The sequence below is a fragment of the Lepeophtheirus salmonis genome, chromosome 6 (assembly GCF_016086655.4).
Source record: "Lepeophtheirus salmonis chromosome 6, UVic_Lsal_1.4, whole genome shotgun sequence".
Classification (NCBI taxonomy): Eukaryota; Metazoa; Arthropoda; class Copepoda; order Siphonostomatoida; family Caligidae; genus Lepeophtheirus; species Lepeophtheirus salmonis.
In genome coordinates this window covers 38,982,643-39,003,640 of record NC_052136.2, presented here as the reverse complement: position 1 = coordinate 39,003,640, position 20,998 = coordinate 38,982,643, and the positions used below count along the sequence as shown (strand labels likewise).

Here is a 20,998-nt window from a genome sequence, read left to right as displayed (position 1 = left end):
GTACATACACCTATTATATTATATTTAATTTATCCTTAAAATATATTTTCATTATAAAAAATTAAATTGCATAAGAAACTTGTAGAAATCCTTTTGGTAGTATATTTTTTCAATTAAAAAAGTTATGAAATATGTGTAAGAAAAAAAAATTACAACCGTAAAAATGATTTTTGGGAAGGTTACGTGATTTTTTTGTAAACTTCAATAAGAGATATTTTTACAGCCCTTTTGTTCTAACAAAACGTTAGATAATCTGATGAACGCAACAAGAAATTTGTACGATTAAGAACAACAAGGTGTTCTTTAAAATGTCAAAAGGAGGATGGAAACGAAGGAAGGTATGGTTATGCATTTAGGATCTGGCAAGAATCTTATATCGGATACCATTGTTGTGGAGGAGGCTGTCAATGCCGTCCTAGTGAAGAGCTTACGAACCCATTCAGATAACTTCAATATTTCCAAAACCACAATATCCAGATGCACAGTAAAACAGGTGCAAGGTATTACAGCTTCCACCCCAAAAGTGGTCTGAGGTTTTGGGATGACAGTGTGTCTTCTTAGAACATTAAAAAAAATTGAGAGAAAAAATCATGTAACCCCTTTCCACATAAAGTCGAATTGAGAAGAAAGCCTGTGGAGGTTACACTTTAGCATTGATGCCCTGAGGAGCACAGTCAATGAGCAATGGACAATGATGTACAAGGCATATCCAAGCTGCCATCAAGGACCTCCAATTTATTTGTTTTCTACGTTCTGTTGCTCTTGATTAAGTCAAAGTTTTAAAAAATTACGTTCTACCCGGTACTTGAATGATTATGAAAGAAGAAGAAACAAATTTTCAAAAAAAACTGTAAATTTTCTGAACTTGAAAGACGTACATCTTGATCTCTAAATATATATTTTTTTTAAATTAATACACTGATTTATACAATAAAATATATTCAAATTTAGAGGATAAAAACCACAAAAAGTTTAAACTGTAATTTTTAATACTTACGAATGGACACCATAATGTACATACTAGGGATTGTCTCCTAAGATCTCTTTTCTTTCCTATTAGAAAATCCCGATATACTAAAAATGAATTATTATGAACATATATATAACTAAATATTCGTATATAATTAAAATCTTATTGGAAACCATTCCACCTAAATCTGTGGAATCAGATAGGGTTTTTTTTTTGTAATCTGTTTATTTAATCAAACTATTAATTTTTTAAATGTAAATAGGATGTGATATACCTAATACTATCTACAATCTACATACTATATTGATCAAACAGAAGTCGTTATTTTTATATTTTAAATTTAATTCTCATTCGATCCTCAAATTTATTTTCTATTATCGTGGTACACATGTCCAGAAGATATGTTGACAATATTGTATTGTTGGTTTGTTTTTGACAAATAAAAATATAGCACGTATTGTGGTATTTCTATAGTCTCTAGAGTGCAACATGGCATTAGCTTCACAAGCTCCATGCTACATGCAAACCCCTGGGATATTTATTGAATATGACTACATTGTTATTTCTTAGATCAGAAATATGTAAATGATGTACATCAGGTAGCACTATATATATCAAATTTTCTGTACATGATCAATACTAAATTCAAAACGCGAGTAAGTCTTTATTTATATATCTACATTGTAATTTTTTTATCTCAAAAATGACTATCTATTAATTCCAACAACATACATTCATCCACGAAGATCAACTTTGATTCACATACTAGCAGTAGTACCCTGCATTGCTCAGAATTATTGGCTAAAGTACAAATTATTCTTCAATAAGATAGAAAATAACTCCCCAAGAAATTCGCAGTGTTACTTTCCATTTTTTATAAGCACATTCACACGTAACTACTCAATACTCATATCAATTCATAAAGCGTGTTCTGTCTCAAGAATGAAATAATAATAATAAGAGATTGAGGGGTAAGAAACGTAATATGATTGGGTGACGTATAACTACTGTAATCTCTTGAGTGCTCACTAACAAAGCAAAAAAACAGTGTTTATTGTATGCTAAATACAAAACGCCTACGAGCGTTATACATACCAGCGTTTATAATTTATTCAACTCTTAATATATAGGTACTATAAATGCTAATGAATTATGATATACATTAGATATCAATAACAAAAACAATGCTATATATTCGATGCTATACGCACACATCAGCAATATTTCATAAATACGACTCAATTGTTAATTTTAATTCAAAATATGTATAATATATACATCTGGGATCACTATATGCAGGGGTAGCTTGTATCGATTCCATATACATTATACACACGCCTGTAATAGTTCATTCATACGACCACCTCGTTATTTCCTTGATCAAAATATGTGTATCATACATATCAGAGACCCTTATATACAGTATACCCCGGAACTGTTTTTAATAGATGCATACAGAAAGACTTACAGACAAACATTGTCTTATTAATATAGATTGGGATTTCCCGGGAATTTTACAAGCTGAAAGAAAAAATGAATGGAAAGAGACAATCCTAGTTTATACACCCCTAATTATAGTATATATAAGGTAGGTTTTCGATATCTTCTTACTTGTGGTGGTAGGGATCGAAATTAATAATAAAAATAGTTAAAATATTTTGTCATAATCATCAAATTTCTATTAATAATCATACCTGATTACATACATGCGTACTTATGTTATTCAGTATGAATGTACATGGTTCTATGTACATATTTATTTTTTATTGTTTTTGATTATAATGTTGGAGAAAAACAGATTTCAAATGCTGTCAGTGTAACAATATGTATGAAAATATTCTGTTATTTTCACGCTAATATTTTTTTATTGAGGTCTTCCAACAGATACTTTCTTTTCCTTGCTTATTTGCTATTTACAAATGTATGTGACTATATACAATATACAGGGCCAAGAGGATCTATAACCTTCTCCAAATTAAAGAATTTCTGCTTTTTACTAAAAAAATTAATATTTAATTTTTTTTTCCAGAAAAATAACTTAATTTTTCCATTTTATTTTTCAAAGTTTGCACCAAAAAAATTAATTTTCTAATTTTTTTTTTTTTCAAAAATTTCATATTTGAATTTGAATTTTTCTAATTTTTTTAAATAGTAATGTATTTTTGATATTTTTTGTGAAAAAAATGAATATTTGAATTTTGTATTGAAACATTTAATTTTTTAAATTTTGTTCCAAAAACCAAACCCACCCTCTCCCTACCCCGTAAATAAATATATATTTATATTGTTGCGAACAGCCCTGAATATACCAAGTAGAAATTATATTCTGACACACTTTAAATTATGAAACATTTTTTGTACAGATCTCTTACTCATTTATTAATGGGGACATACATAGTTACATTATTTTATTTTATTTTCAAATTTTTTTGGTTGATCCTTTTTCACTACATTTTAAGAATTAAATTAGTAGTAAGCTAGATCTAACATTTGACTTCTAAATATCTGAAAGTTTATAAGCGCAATGTTTATTAAAAATGAATTTGCAAGTGACAATCGGGGTTTTTTCATTCCTGATTCAACTATGAAAGTAAATCTTCCAGATAGTTAAATTATAAAAAATTATGTTATCGCAATTCACCTCCAGCCCCTGTGGACGCCCTTGAGTCTCTCATACTCATCATGGGTCATCTGAATTTTTAATTTAGTCAATGCAAATTGTCTGGCGACACACTGGTTGGGAACCACAGGTTTAGACTCATTAGGAGACAAAGCATTTCAGGCAATTATGAGTTAGATGCAACGTTCAGTAAAATGAAATTGAATTTTATAAAAAACTTTTTTTTAAGAAAAAACCTAAAATGTAGTCCAATTAATAAAATTGCAAATCATTTGCAATTTGTCACGACTCACGTATCTTTTAGGTGATTAGAAAAATATTTCAAGGAAAATGTCATCATCTCCTCCACAAGAAAAACAACAACAAGAATACGGATTTTTACAGAATCATTATCACTTTTTTACATTATATTCAATTATTCCTTTCTAAACATTTGATAAATACAAAGATGCATAAACATAAATACACAAGTCATACCCCAACGATTGTCTAATACAAAGTGAAAATTTATTCGAGTAATTATGATTAATAAAACCATAAAATAATTTAGTTATAACTAGATTTGAACAAGAAACATGATTAGAATCTGAAAACTAGGGGTACGAATAGTTTTATTATATTGAGAATTCACTCATTATGTGAGTTTATTGATGTTCAAGAGATGGATTTGCACACTACAGCTCCCGTACGAGGTATTTCTGCAAATAATCATAATGTAATAATGATTCATGGTAGATACAAAAAAAAGTTGTCAATTTGTAAGAAAATACCCAATGCAAAAATTCATTGTTCTACCCTGTCTTGCACATCTTAATCAAAGTTTAAAAAAGTAATTAGTGATAAAATCATTTTAATTGACATTTGCAAACTTATAAATAAAGTTTTTCTTGTAGAACCCTTATTGGGAGCAGAAAAAAGGATAATAACCTAAAAAAATTTGATGATCCGCGTATAGTGTGCATTTTCTCTTTCTTTTTTTTTCACATTTCCTACAAAGAAAGATCAAAGTATAAGTTCAATGAAATATTATGGGAGCTTTTCTTACAATAAAAGCTCTGCCAAGGGCCAATATCTGAAATGTAAAAGAGACCAATTGTTATACTGTGTTATGGACCAACCTGTTGCGCGGCCTATACTATGAAAAATATAATGGCCTTAACAGAAACAGGAAGAAACCAAATTTGATTGCGAAATTATTTTAATCTATATATGCTAATTGTACGAGAGAAAAAAACAAATAAAGCATTTAACAAGGGAATGCATAGAATAGGATCTTAATATACCTAGGTACAAAAAAATATGAATATTAAATCAGTGATATTATCAAAAATATGCATAAGATATATTTATAAATATATAGGCTTAACTTTTTATGACAATATGTTTGAAAAAATAAGAAAAATATAAAAAAAAACTTGTCAATTAAAATATTTAAAAAAAAAATCAGTTTAGAATATTAATGATGAATACATATTAGACTGTTTCAAAATGGAGTCCCCTTGGCCTTTTAAATGGAGTAGAGCATTTTCTCTGTATTTGGATTAGTCTATTTATAAGATTTTGATATTGACAGAGGGCATTGGGCTTAAATATTAAGGAATTGTGAGATATGAAGAAGATATTTATGAGAAATTCATATTTCTTTTATTTGTTGGTTGATTATTTAAATTTAAACTCTAGTAATAGATTTGAATCCAATTGAATAATAATTATTTTATTTCAAAATTGAATAAAACAAATACCTACATCTATAACTAAAATCAACATTATGTTAAGTAGTTAGTATTCACTCTACGATCGTTGTTAAGAGGGTGTAAGGTAGCATAGAGAAAACTAAACCTTAGAGACATTTTAGTTATAGAATTACTGTTCAGAATATTCTATAAGTAATCTAACAGTTTGTGTAAAAACATTTGCTAGATCTTAATTTTTTTTTTTTTAAACACTTGAATCTCTTCTTCATAGCTCACAATTATAATTATTTAACCCGGTTGTGCTCTGTCCAAATCAACATCTTCGAAATTTTATTTATTTATATTATTCTAGAATCACCAAAAATATAGGTAAAATATTGTTCTTTTATTTAAGATTACAATGTTACTCCATTTTGAAACAGTCTAATATATATAGAATAAATTTATTGGGTTTTTATGAATAAAATGCAAAAATAGTTTTCGAAATGCATTAATTAATCAATATTACATTGGCATGATAATTCGTATTTTTATATATATATATATATATATTAGAAATGATAATTGTTAGTTGGTAAAATGTGAACTTGTTAATTAGTTCAATCCAACTCACTTTGTTCTTGCTTATATATTGTACATATCTATTAAGGTGAAGTTTTTTATTTCATCCATTTTTGAAATGTTAAGTGTTCCTTTTGGTAAGGAAAATTCTGTGATCAGCCTTGTACCCTGTACATATAACACATGGGCTGAAAAGTATCCTTCGAACCATTATAAAATATATTGATTATACATTTGTATATACATATTTCGTATATGGGCCACTTTCCATCTTCATTCCCGAGGTTGGGATGGTCAATTAATGTATCTATATGGATATTTTACAATCCTCAGTACTTCCCTGGATCCAGGAACAGAACTGGGAAGGGTCCTTATTCTTCGGGTAGTATGGACGGAACATCTCCATATACTGCAAAGTATTTGCAAGAGTGGTGCTAGGACATGTGGGCCCCCTCCTTCTCTAAATCTCAGTGTAATGGACTTCTTTTATATAGTACATTCTCGAGAAGGAGGTTAGTCTAATTTTCTACCAGATTATTGACGATTTGAAGGCCGCCATAGTGTATGTATGGGACAACTTGTCGCAAATGGTGATTATTTTATAAGAAATTTAACGCAGATTGCAATGGCGTAAAAAGATGTTCCGAGAAATATATATTTGCGTACTTTCTTGGCTGTTGTAGTTGTCCTAAGACTTATGGGTAACTCTGTAGAAGGAATCAATTTAAAACATGGGCTGAAAATTCTCAAGCTTCTGATATAGGTGGCTCTTTTTTTTATTTTTTTATTATCTAATTTTGTTCCAATCTTCAAAAGACAACTGTCAAAATTTCATGACAATCTGTTCTTTAGCTTGAGAGTTAATGTCCTAAGTGTGACGCTACTTTTAGTATTTCCAAAACATGGATCAAAAACACTTTCCTATTTAAATTTTACACTACTTCTTGATGGGAAAGAATACTGTTCAGGCTAAGCAACGGCTTGAAAATTGTTATGGAACTCAGTTTCGTTGAGCGAATAAAAAATAATAACAATTTAAAATAAGCCAATTTTGAACGAAAAAAAAATTTATTTTTGTTAATCCCGGGACTTGTCAGCCCATGAATTATATATTTTTTCAAAACACATTAAAACTTAGACATAACTGTATTTTTATTGCAAAAGGACCATTTTAAGACCTTAATATCCTACCATTTTGACAATTTAAAAAAAATAAGCTTCGTCCACTTTAGTACACTTTCATATATGCAATGATTAATTGATAGTTCTCCATTTGACATACTTAAACTCTGCATATGCGTGTATCTAGTATTTTTATGGACTTATATTAACACATATCCTTCTTCTATTTGATGACCACAAAAGAAGGGGAAAGACGGTCTCAGAGAGAAGAGAGAAAATACATAATGACGCTGGAATTATTTCCGTATATGAACATACGGTTTGTGGTTTCTAAAAGGAAATGTTGAATTCTTTCTCCCATTTTTTTCTTCGCTTTTCTTGGCATTTTCTCTTGCCAAAATGATTGTATGAATGTCATTATTAGAGCGTAGATCTCCTGAATTCATATTAATTATTATTAGTAGTATATTATTCATTGTGTCAGTGAATACAATGTTAGTCCCAAGGAGTCTTTTAATTATTTTGGAGGGAACATAATATTTTCATTCAAGGGGGGGGGGGGCACTTCTGCCTGTAAAAACAAACATGAATTTTATTGGTCTATTCATAGACTCGGTTAGTTAATCCATGTATTTGATTAGTCATTTTGATAAAACAGAGTCGAGACGTAATTGGTTATATGAATGTCTATTAAACATAGGCAATAATAGATCAAATTTGATTTCACTTCTATACAATTATAAAATAAGTTTTGTTGAGTGTATGCAAAACCCTACGGCTTCCCCATTCATATAATATTTTGATACAAAAATAGTAATTATGATTACAAGAAGAACGGATTGAAAAAATAGTTGTTGTTTTTTTCTTCTTTTTACAATTGGAGCACCACTGTACATATAATTACTATTTTTTTTTTTTTTCTTAAGTCCAGTGGACAAAGATTTTATATACATACATATGTATTGAATTAATACAAAAACAATCTTGACCCAAAATAAAGAAGAAACGGAAAATGTACAATAAATGTTTTATATTATATATTTAAGCATATATTTAAATATTTCATAGACCTATTTCGGTAATTTTAGGGTCTGTAATCAAATTTCTGGGGTGATAGAATGTTAGATATAGTCTAGTACTTTAATTTGCTTCATATTACTTAATTTATCCCCGATATTGCCTTCCAAACAAAATCTACCAATTTTAATTAATTGTGACGATGAATTTTTGGCACTTACAAGTAATTATGTTAAAGGATTTAAAAAAAAGAAAAAAAAATCTTTAAAGGCAAGAAAAAATGTTAATTGATGTATCCTTGCTTCTGATTTTAGTTATGTCATTATTTACTTTATTTATTCGACAGTGAGAGAGTAATCAGAACTCTTCGATGAAATTACTACTTCATTTTCTTCACTTCTTTAATTCTATATTAGGATTTGCGACATACATAGATTGTTTATGTCAGATTCATGCAATTTATTCAAAAGATAGTTGAAACATTTAAGCATATGAGGAATAAAAAAAAATTAAAATAGTGATCGAACTTTGTACCTATTAATTGAGTATTATTTATAATTTATCTTCTCTCCTGCAGGGAACGAAATGAGAGGCCCCCACAACTTTTTTAACATACCAATATATAAGTTCAATTTTCTGCACTTCCAAAGGGTTAATGAAAATAATTTGTAGTTATGAATGGACAATAATTTGTTGAGAATACTTAAGTAATATTGACTCAATTTTGAGAAAAAACATTCTAGTTTGTTTTTTTGTTGACGGACAATATAGTATATAAATGGAAAATGTAGAAGGATTGTGTTTGACATTTGCAACAACGCATCTGTCATTTTGATTATCAGAATGCATTTACTGTGTACTTTTATTGTGTGAAAGAACTCAGTCTACCCCTTACATAAACAGGAGGAAGAGATTCATATGGAAAAACTAAATATTACTTTGATTGATTATATAACGAATCTAGGATGTGATAGATGCACAAACAAAAAGAAGTACAAAAAATATGAATATTTTCTATGAATAGACTTCTTCCATAATCTTCTCCTTCAATTCAAGAATTTTTTTAAATGATCTATAGTATCATTCATAAACTAATAATTATTTATCTTTTCTCCCTCAGTGTCAGGAACAATGTCCTCACAACCTTTATGGAAGAAACTGTGAATCTCCCTGTGAATGCCAAAATGGGGGAACCTGTAATCCAGTGGATGGATCTTGTCTCTGCCCAGAAGGATGGATTGGCCACTACTGTGAAACAAGGAACTGTACAGCCTCAGATGTATATGGACCACACTGTATTCTCACATGTTCATGTAACGCCAACAACACCAAATTGTAAGCAGCCTCATATACGAGGTCGGATAAAAAAGAAACATTATTTTCTCGTTCCAAATTCAATTATCATTAATTTTTCAATTTTTTACTGTGTTGCCACACATTTTCACTATGTTTGCATTGTTAGTTTGTTTTTGACGGATAAAAAAGTTAAACGTCTTTTAGGGTGCTGTTTAATTTTGCTTCAAACCATTTTGCCTTTGGACATTTTGCCTTAAAGCAAATAAAGAAAATAACGGTTTCATTTTTATCAGAGTAGTTTATTTGAATTTCCTTCTATCTAAACATCGGGTGGACTTCAAATACTGTAAAATGAATATTCGTAGGAGAAACTTTTATTTATATAATTTCGATCGGAATATCCAATATTTTGGATAAAAAAATTATTCGAAATCGTCTCTATTTGCAGAGATAAAAGCCTTCATTCTGTTTCAGAAGGAATTAGCATCAATCCCTAATGTCCTCCATGTGAATGATGTCCTATTATCTAATTATCCTTATAGTGCATCCAAATTTATATAAAGGCTTTTACTTGCTCTTTCTTCAAAACAATTTATCATAAAAAATTTTACAATTTGATATCTTGAAACCTCCATTATAACCTTAAAGTGTTTTACAGTATTTAGAGTCAACTCTAAAATACTTGAATACTCTTATTTACCCGTAATATGTTTAATTACAACGCAGATGTCATCCCTGGTCTGGATCTTGCATTTGTAAGCCTGGCTATGCTGGATTTCACTGTCATCGACCCTGCCCCATCTATACCTTTGGAAAAGACTGTAAAGAAGTTTGCGACTGCAAGAATGATGCCTTTTGTAACCCTGTCAATGGAGTGTGTACATGTGCACCGGGATTCCTAGGCTCCAAATGTGATACTCGTTGCCCTGAAGGGTTCTTTGGTCGTGAGTGTCAATACAAGTGTCAGTGTCGAAATGGAGCTAAGTAAGACTATAATAATATAACGTAATACTTATATCTACTTTGATCGATATCTCTGTCAAGGGGCAAAAAATGTAAATTAATTTTCTAATATGGAGCTTTTTGAAAGAGTCCATTAGGGTTATCAAGTCTTTTCTTTTGCTGTATGTATATATGACTATTTTCTTTTAAAAAGTCAATTTTTCGTACAGCTTTTAAAAATGAAAGAAAGAAATACATAAATGATTTAAAGATTGGAATGAAACGAACATCTTTCAGTTTAATATAGACTTGAATCTTTACTACGTTACATATTATGCCTATATACATACAATTTATTAAATCTAATTTCATGATATATTTTCTAGATGTCATAGCGCTGCAGGGAAATGTGATTGTCCTCCAGGCTGGAAAGGTATATTTTGTGATACTCCATGTCCTAAAGGACTCTACGGAAAAGATTGCCTCGAAGAATGTCAATGTAGAAATGGAGCCTCGTGCAATCACGTGAATGGAGAATGTAGATGCCTTAGCGGATATCATGGAAAACATTGTGAGGTTCCTTGTGAGCGAGGATACTACGGAATTGGTTGTTCATATCGCTGTCCATGTCATCAAATGAATTCTGAGGGATGTGATCCGGTAACTGGGAAATGTATTTGCAAAACGGGTTGGAGGGGTGTCAAATGTGAGTCCATTTGTGAAAGGGGTAGATATGGAATGAATTGTCAACGTCTTTGCAACTGTCATCATAATAGCTCCTGTGAACCTCAGTCAGGTAATTCATTAATTTTTGGTCCTTTTTGTCGTTGAGGAAATCCGTATTTGATCCTTTTCTAATTTTGTAAGTTTGCCAAATGATAAAGATTTTCCAGGGTATTTTGGTGCGAATACTGACCAGGCCACTCTATTACATTATTCTGCTTCTTCTCCTTTGTTGAAATGCCCGAATATTTTGCATCATTATAGTTTGGGCGTCCGTAGGATTATATATATATATTTTTTTAGGGGGGGGCACTCGGTTTTTATTTTTTGCTCTGCTACATCAGACTCTTTTTTTTTCTTAAAGAAATTCTCTTTAAAAAAAATTTTATCCCCATCTTTCTTATTCAATATTTTTCTTCCAGACGAATATTTTTTCTGGTACAAAACAAAAATTCCTTCGTTTTGGGGGTTACAGCCCTCCAGCCCCACGCTCATTTTGGATGACCCACTTTCAGTACCCTGCTCTGAGGAAAGTAAATTGTCTTCCAAGATTTAGTATAGATCCACCTCCCTTCGATGCAGTAATGTCGTTCTTTCCCTTAGCAAGGAAAAAACACCTAAAACATATGTTATGTGTCCACCTCCATGTAAAAAGGTGAGAAGGTGTTCTTAGGGTTACAGTCAACATTTTCTTCCTCTAAACATTGACTTTTTGTTTAGATAATGTGTCGCACTGTTAAAATATACCGATCATTAAAATTATAGACCGTTCTTTTCTTTGTCAGTGGACAAACTTGTAAAACAAGCAAAGGATTAAATATTTATTATCTCCACTGTATATATTTATAAGCAGGATTCAATAGCTCAAAATGTATACATATTTTTTTTCGTGGAAATAGGTCGATGTGTTTGTGAATTAGGATATTCCGATCGATTTTGCGATAGGCCATGCCCCAAGGGCTATTATGGGGTAGCATGTAAACAGGCATGTCCACCTTGTAGTTCAGGTATTTACAAAAGTCAAATTATGTAAGGGATATTATTCATATGTTAACTCAATACGTTTTCAAATAGGTTACGGATTTTGTAATTATATATCCGGGCAATGCGAATGTGAGCCCGGATTTTCAGGGTTCTTTTGTGATACTCCATGTCCAGAAGGGACTTTTGGGAGAAGATGTATGGGAAGGTTTGTAGACACTAAAATGTTATCGATATATATTAATTATATAATATATATTTAAGATGCTCCTGCAAGAATAATGCTCAATGTTTTCATGTCAATGGAGAATGTCGATGTCCGGGAGGATGGAAAGGATATGATTGCTCAGAACCTTGTCATATTGGTAAGTGTATGTCATACTGAGTGTAAATTTAATTGTGGCACACCTTCGATAAATAAATCCCATTTGTACCGATCTATTTAACATATACTTGCCACTAGATAATATTTTAACAAATCCTACAAAAAAAAATATATAAGGCCCGTTGACACAAAAGCAAGTTAAAATGATTTGTACTTTTCAACTAATTATCGTCAATTACCATTAATAAACTATTCTTTTTCGTCCTTTGGAGACGCTCCAAATTACGCTTAAAGTAGCCAAAATTGATCGTCACAATAAAAGAATGATAAATTGATAAATTTTATTTGAAATGCAATATCCGGTCAATATAAGTTTCTTAAATGAAATTAAGGTTCTAAGTTATAGTCAAAATTCTTAAATTTCTTAACTTCTCGCAAATATTTGAATACAAAGCCTACTATTGATTCAAATATGTATGAGTTATGGGGCATATGTATATATATGAAATAAATAAAAAAGTAGGATTTTCTCCCTTTATTGATTTTCTACGAGATTGTTTTTATGCTGATGCACCACACACATTCAACTCATATTTAGTTTAATATGAAGCCCTGTATTTGGCCTCAATGACACGCTTGAATTGACCTCAAATTAGATGGCTGTTACTAGGATTTTTCATTGGGTAGGTGTTAGATAAATTGACATTTTACCCAGAGTGTTGTTAATTACTTTTAGAAAAGCAAAATTTACCAAATTACCCTGTTTTAGTCAAGAAAAGTTGGACCACAAGATTTCAGTCAGGGGTATACAATTCCCTTATACCCCCCCCCCTCCTGAAGTGACGAACAGACCTTAAAAATAATGACTGCTGTACAAGTTTTTGTTAATTCTCCAGCTATTCCTTCCTTAAGGACACTCAAATTTGTTGCAGGTTTAGTGCAGGTCTCAACGCGCCCATATTTTGTAATCAAAGGGGTTTATGTCAGGCGAATATTGAGAACAAAAGTGCTCCGGCCAATAAAAGTGGAGTATTTTTTATTAAAGGAACTTTTGGATTAATTGTACATCTAAAATAATCAATTGTGTCAAAATTAAATTTATGCCTCATAAATATATTGCTAAGAAATAGGAAATACCTGTTGGACTTGGGGGGTTGTACATTCCCCTCCACATTCCCTTGATTCATTAAATTTGCAAATAATAAGTAAAACATCATAATTATATATGTATATGTATGTTACCGAAGTACTTAGAATCAAAGTATTTTTTGATTTACCTTCGCAACATATCCTGGTTTTCTACTCTTTCTCTTTCCCCCTTCAATATTTTTCCAAAATCAGGCAAAAGTCATGTTTTATGAGGTTACATGCAAACCCGGATCTTTCACATTCCTTTTGCGTGTTAAATATATACATATAATATCTTGTTTGTAGAACCCTTAGATCATTTTTCTTATTACTACATACTGCTTAAAAAATTGCATACTTAAAAAGCACAAACATATTTATTAGTAGAAGAAGATAGTTGTAATACTATGAATTTTAGCTCAATTTATCCTAATGGGTTGGTTTAAACTCACCAAATAGGTACAAAATACCTACAGAGGCCTTTTGCAGGGTGTATTTATTGTAGATGAGATAAATTAACTCTCAAAAAATTATTCATACTTAGTGTAATGTGTAATTATTTAAAATAATAAATAATTCGTAGAAAATTGCAGCACTTGCTGTATTGGTACTTATTTATTCGGTCCAGTCCGGTATTAAGACTAGTTCCGTCGCCCATAAAGACTGTTAGTCCAAGGACTGGTCTTTACAATGTTTTATTAACAAAAATAAGATACATATTAAGAATATTGCGCATATCTTGCAAAAAAATATTCTTTTTTTCATTATAATACTAATAAATATGGCTTTGACTTAGTTATACAATTTATTCTACTTATAATGGAATAATTAAACAAAGGAAAGACATCCTTCATAGTTAGCGACGTCACGAGGGATCAATTTTACCTTCTTAGAGTGGCATTCGACGGGATTGAATGAGACCAGACTGAGCTGCATTCCTCGGTCCTAAATAAGGGCCGACACTCTACTTCATTACAATATCTCAATTTTCTACGTGAGTTTTGAATTTTGATAAAATTATATCAACTCATGAAACTATAAAAAACAGATTTCACCATCATAAAAATAATGATCTTCATTTTAAAAAAACAACCTGTTTTTACACACAAAAACTATTTTTATCCTATATCTCGAAGAAAAGCTGACAAAAACCATTAATTCTTATTTTATAATGTAATCTCCATTATATTATAAAATGGAATGTAAGCTTAATAGTTGCAGCTTTTTCGATGTATTCCGTCTGCCTTTACAATGTAGTGCAGGCGATCCATTTTATTTTCAAAAATTTAATTATTTTCCACTTATTCATCTATTAGGGAGCTATGGGCCTAATTGTACACATGAATGCTATTGCCAGAATGAAGCAAGTTGTAATCCTGTCGATGGTCGATGTAAATGTAAGCCTGGATATACAGGCACAAGGTAACAAAAATTTTACAATTAATGTAATCAAGGATATAATTTTTCATATTATTTTTCCCAACAAACATAAAACAGGTGCGAAGAGCTATGTCCAGAGGGCTATTGGGGAGAGGATTGCTATCAGGCTTGTAGATGTAGAAACTCTAATTTTGTTTGTCATCCTATAAGAGGCTGCATTTGTCGTCCAGGCTTTGCAGGAAAAGACTGTGATGTTCCACTCAAGGACATTCTTCGTCGTCGAGAGTCCTCACTCTCACCCTCTCAGAACGGAAATAGAAATCGAGGATTTGTGTACTATTTAGCTCAAGATGCCGGGACTCTCACTGGAATTGCCTTCATTATCCTTCTCATTGCATTTATCATATTTTTGTTTGTATACTACAAGTTTTATTCACGTTTTAAGCGTTTTAAAAGTGAGTTGGCCCATGCCGTCCACTACACGGCTGATCCTCCGCACCTGCAACATCAATTACCCAACTCGAGCGAAGATGATTACTACCATCATTTTGATAATCCCGTCTATACTTCATCATTCTCGCGTAATCATCCTCGACCAGTTACTATAACGAATCCAGCAACAATGCATCGATGCTCTACCATCAATAATTCATACAGTCGAGTCGTTAATAGATTTAGACCTCCTAAGAATACAAATACACAAAGAGATATTATGATGAAACGATATAACCGAGAAGGAGGGCTTGGTCCAGAGGATGATGAAGAAGAGGAATCCGATAATGAGAAAGGGAGCTTTGGTTGTGCCTCTGGTGCGTTCAGCTATTCCACTCTCAACACCAAAAAGAATAATGATGCAGATATGGGTAATCCTAATTTATATTCTCCGTCTTTGGACAATTTGAAGGATAATCGGAAATTGGAAAATTTCTATGATGAACTACAAAAATCAGTTAATTCTCAGTCGCTGATACCTTTAAATGAGTCGAGTAGGCCTCCTTTAACATATAAGCCTATGTGGCCCGTTAATACTAAAGCAATCTAGAAGGATTTCTTCTATTTCTGTAAATAACATATTATGATTAATCCCTTGGAGACACCACAAATTACACTTAACACGGCACTATCCCACTAGCGCAAAAAGCTTATGCTGTATTTTTTATCAGCTGTCTATCTTTTAGTTTCTTTTCTCCTAATCAGTGCTCTGGACATTTATTAATTGAATTCGTCTAAAAAATTCCAATAAATTAACAAATAATACTTCCATTGTTGGAAAAAATAGGCGAATTATCTACTGATTTTAGACCCTTTCCTCTTCTTCTTTTTGAGAGTTTGCAAAATTCAAGAAAAGGAAATTTATGATTATAGTTAAACAATATGATATCATAAATTATCCCAAAAATTGAATATATTCGATAATTGATCGAAATATGTTCAGAAACATTAGACCCTATTTGAATTTATGAAGTAAAAAAAAAAAAAAAAGTGGAAATTTATTCGAGATTGCTTTTGTGTTGAAGCACCACATGTGGTAATTTCCATGAGCATGCTGATTTACGGTGTAGTTGTTTTTTATTTAGGTGAATCAGCATACAACGAACTTGAATTCAATCGTCCAGCGCAAGAACTCAAACCACATTATCACTCAACTTCGACCCTCAAATCAGTTAAATCGTCTGAGACGGATTTGAATAAATCATATCCCATTCTTCTGGATGTTCAAGAATCTGGACGACTCATTGCCTCTAATACATCAGGAATATCACCAATGACAAAAGAACGCGAGGAGGTAGGAAACGATACACATTTAATATCAGTTTTTTTATACTTGTCAATTTCTGATCTTCTCTTTTTTTTTATTGTATATACCTTTAGGACGATAAAAAAAGAGCCTGATAGTGGAATATCAAGTGCCAAATCTACAGCTGCTACTCCGTGGAGCAACGAAGAAGAGCAAGAGTCTTCCTTGCTAACTTCGACTTCATAAGAATGTTTCTTTTACGTCTTCGATATAATAATTACTTTACATTATTGTTCTTCGTTTTAACATACATTATTCTTATATATTCTACGAAACCAACTGTGATATGACGATATTTTTAGTTCCATGTAATACGTAATTGCAAATAATGCCTACCGAAAAAGAAAAATAGGAATAGTCCCTTGAATGAATTGACTGTATATTATGAGTAATGTGTTTACATTACTATTCATCATGTTTTGATATGATTTGCACGATACACAAGATGAAAGAATGATATTAATAGAAAAACGTCAAATATTTTGAATATCATTACAAATATTCCCTTTCAATTTTAAAAATAAAATGAATTAACTTTTTACTATAAATATTCCTGGCTATACGTTAGGTGTATATGTGCTCGGCCGCCGCTCACTTACTTAATATATTGTATTGACGTCATTTCCTCTTTAAATAACTATCTTACATAATAATATGTACATTAGACTGTTCTTTTTTTTTTTTTTTTTTTTAATGTTCGGGACAAAATAGTACAAAAAAGTTCCTTTTGATCATAAATGAATAAATACAAAAATTGAATCATAATTAGTTATCAATGTTTAGAGGTTGTGCAAGGCCCTCGTAGTTTTAAATTTCACGATTTGAAGGGAGAAACACCTAAAAATCGTAATAATATTTTTTTTTTTAAATAACTATTCTAAATAAATAAACAAATTTTCATAAGTTTCTTTATTACAAATCTCCACAAATGATTAGTTCTTATAAAAAAAGGATAAATAAAGTACTATTGTACTTCATATAGCGCGCACACTTTTAAAAAAATATACAACTTCAAAGGCCTACTTTAATGATTAATTCTAGCTCTAACCCAGTGATTCCCAACCAGGTTTCTGCGGTGCAACCTCTATGGATCCACGAGATTATCAAGAGTCTTATATATATTATAAAGGTCCTTATCAAGAAATTTATTCTGTTTTGTTATACCCCAATAATTTAATAATTGTCATTTCTAAAAAAAAATTTGATATATAAAATTCCTCTCCTCGAATATTAGCCAAAATTAGATACTCTCTGAAAAAAAGAAATACGCTTAAGTGTACTGCAGTGATGTAATTTTTTTTGGAATAATTGCTCCATTCTTGAATCAATATGGTTCTAAATGTATCAAAAGGAACATATTTGGACCATGTCCCAACAATATTTCGTAAAACAAAATCAGTAAAAACCAGTCTATTTCTACAATCATACATATGTACTTGTTTGCTCTACGATTAAGATAATAATAACTTATATTATTTATCACTACCTTTTTAAATACTTATATACATAATATATATTATTATAATGATACCTCGCCTGTTATTCCCAGATTTTCAAAGTTTTAACATACATATTTTAAACAACCGAACATTATATTTATATTTTGGTGCTCATGTAGTCAATAGAAGTTTTATTATGAATACTATATACATAATATTATTATAAAAACTATCATTCTAATTAATTAATTATTCAGTATTGAGAATATAACAGTCAGATAAAATATTATTTATTCATGTCTATCTTTATTTTTGGTAAATTTTTGAGCTTCTTATACGACTATTGAAGCAATACTAAAATTGTCTAACGAAAGAGGAAAATTATCACCTTAAATTCTGATTGGTTCAAAATTGTTTACTATGCTCTCGGAGTTACCTCATTAATAGTGATAAATTGGTCTTTGATTTGATTTTCTAATCAGTCTTCCCCTCCCCTTTCAGTCTTTTTTCTATATCGGTATGATCTTTTTTACCATTCAACAGTCCTAAGGACCAATAAGTTGGTCTTCAGTTCTACGGGCCCGGCTATATTTTTATTTTCTTCATTTCTAGATGGAATTGAAGAAAATAATTAATTATAGCTGGAATGTATTACAATAAGTTCTAGCTACATACCGTCTACTCTTAGCTTCAAATATCTTGTTTCTTTGAAAGAGGTTATCCTGAAAGGCTGAAAGCAAGTCATTTAATAAAAAACACCGATAAGGACTGGACTGCATATTCGTTCAAGTTTTTTTAGATTGATCCAACACTACTCTAATACGAAAATATACCCTGTTTTTGTCTATCAGATGTCGATTTTTCTGTTTTCTCTCCTTTATGAGTGTTCTAAATGTTGATTGGTTGAAATAGAATTAGACCTTGTTAACCTGCTATGAACAATACCCAGCAATTAGGTATTGAGTAATTATTCCATCATTGAAAAGATGAATTGGCTAAATACTACAAAATGATTTTGGGCCAATTTTCCCGGGTTTTTTTCGGAAGAGAAGTTGCAAAATACAATAAAGGTAAGGACATATCCTGTGCTCATCTTTTGTCATGTAACATTGTCAAGGTGGGATATTTGTAGAAAAACATTTCAATCTATGTTGAGAATCGCATTTCGAGATTTTTTTCTATACAATTATTAATTCTAAATGTTATTGTACAACTGATTTTTGCAGAAAAAGTTGTTCCAATAAACTTTGTAGTATTGTATCTGTAGTGTAGAAGTGCAGTCTGAAAAAAGATAAAGCCACTGACTTCACTCAGGTGACAAATGGGGTCTGTGGACAATCCGGGTAATTTTATACTTAGATATAACCAGAATATTTGAGTGTATTTGAGTGCAGGGTTGTCTGCAGCGAGTGTGTTGGAGGTGCTTTATCCCCCTCCCCCACCAAAATTAAGATATTTTATTGTCCTAAAAAATTTAAAATTTAGCCATATTTTTCAAAAAATTTCACTGTATAGTGTATATCATCCCACATTGTGTCCCTTTCCCCCAGCCTAATTTTTGACGTAGATTTAATACATGGACTAAAAAAAATCCCAGGTTTAACAAAGAAAACTAGTTCATTTTCTCTTTTTAAAATTGACTTTATTCATCAAACTCCATCAAGAGCAATACAATCATTCTAGCGACGCTCTAACATTTCAATGCCATTTTTTATACCAATTTATATTTTGCCACAAAATAGTTTTCAGTTTCAGCGATAATCTCTTCATTAGAGCACAATTTTTTACCCGAAAGCATTTTTTTAGGTCTGTAAACAGCCAGTAGTCGCTGGGAACAAAATTTTGAGAGTAAGATAGATGTGGAAGCAATTCCAAGTTCAATTTATGTAGTTTTGCCATTGTTTTGATTGATTTGTGACATGGTGCGTTATCCTGATGAAACAGCACCTTCTTCTTCTTTAGGTGGGTCGCTTTACCATGATTTCGTCTTTGAAACGCTCTAAAAACGCTATATAATATTCATTGTTGATGGTATTTCACTTCTCAATGTCGTGTATGAATATTATGACATGTGCATCCCAAAATACCGAGGTCATAACTTTTCCAGTTGATTGTTATGATTGCGGGCGATTTGGACGAGGTTCACCAGTTACTGTTCACAGAGATGATTACTGATTTGATTCCTGAGTGAGGTGATGGAATTATGTTTCATCCATTGTTACATACTGACGCAAGAATTCTGGTTTCTTACCTTTAAGCATGGCCAAACACTGCTTAAAATTATCCGCACGTTTTTGGTCAACAGTGAACAAACTCGGCACCCACTTTGAACAGAGCTTTATCATGGACAAATGATCGTGTAATATAAAGGAAACACATTCTTTTGATATCTTTATGATGTCGCCCAATTCATGCAACTTCTCTTTCCGATCATTCAAAAAGATTTTTTGGATGTTTTCTGTTGTTACCGCCTCATTTAGATGTTTACTGCGTTCTGCACCATTGGTGTCTCTACGATCACATTTGAAGTAAGCAAACCAACGTTAAATTTTTGTTTCTGATAGAATAGATTCCCCATTTCAAGCAATTTCTTAGTTTGTACGGTAAGTTTTCCCATCAACAATATGTGTAAAATTGGAACACAATTTTTTTTGATTTGTTGCTTTGGAAATAGCAGAAGTACATTTCACCACACATTAACTCACTAACTAAAAAGCATATTTTCATGAAATTTTTGACAACTGTCTTTTTAAGATTTGTACTAACTGAAAATTAGGTGAATTTAAAACAAATGCGTCTTTGTATGTGTCAAGTCTGGGACTTTTCAGTCCATTTATTAAATTGATTTCTTAACTATAATTAAAGTTGCCCATATACGATATATGTACAACCAAATAAATAATCAATATATTTTGTAATGGTTCGAAGGACCCTTCAGCCCATGCCTTCGAAAAAAAGAAGGATGGAAGGTAAGAAAAGTATTCACGATGAATCTACACTAA

The 20,998-nt window shown here is 31.1% G+C and overlaps 1 protein-coding gene across 6 annotated transcripts in view; it reads left to right on the top strand.

The window, feature by feature from the left end:
* The window catches only part of LOC121119790 (uncharacterized), a 245,522-nt gene extending 227,237 nt beyond the window's left edge, over window positions 1–18,285 (top strand). For 3 of the 6 annotated variants that reach the window (XM_071889415.1, XM_071889416.1, XM_040714583.2), the window contains 10 exons: window positions 9,105–9,319; window positions 10,007–10,264; window positions 10,609–11,018; window positions 11,845–11,952; window positions 12,020–12,134; window positions 12,191–12,291; window positions 14,696–14,801; window positions 14,877–15,745; window positions 16,322–16,545; window positions 16,632–18,285. In XM_071889415.1, coding sequence (XP_071745516.1) covers window positions 9,105–9,319; window positions 10,007–10,264; window positions 10,609–11,018; window positions 11,845–11,952; window positions 12,020–12,134; window positions 12,191–12,291; window positions 14,696–14,801; window positions 14,877–15,745; window positions 16,322–16,545; window positions 16,632–16,652 — 2,427 coding nt within the window. In that variant the 3' untranslated portion in view covers window positions 16,653–18,285. The remainder of the gene's footprint in view (window positions 1–9,104; window positions 9,320–10,006; window positions 10,265–10,608; window positions 11,019–11,844; window positions 11,953–12,019; window positions 12,135–12,190; window positions 12,292–14,695; window positions 14,802–14,876; window positions 15,746–16,321; window positions 16,546–16,631) is intronic. The other 3 variants (XM_071889417.1, XM_040714584.2, XM_071889418.1) reach the window with 2 other exon arrangements.
* The last annotated feature ends 2,713 nt before the right edge of the window (window positions 18,286–20,998 follow it).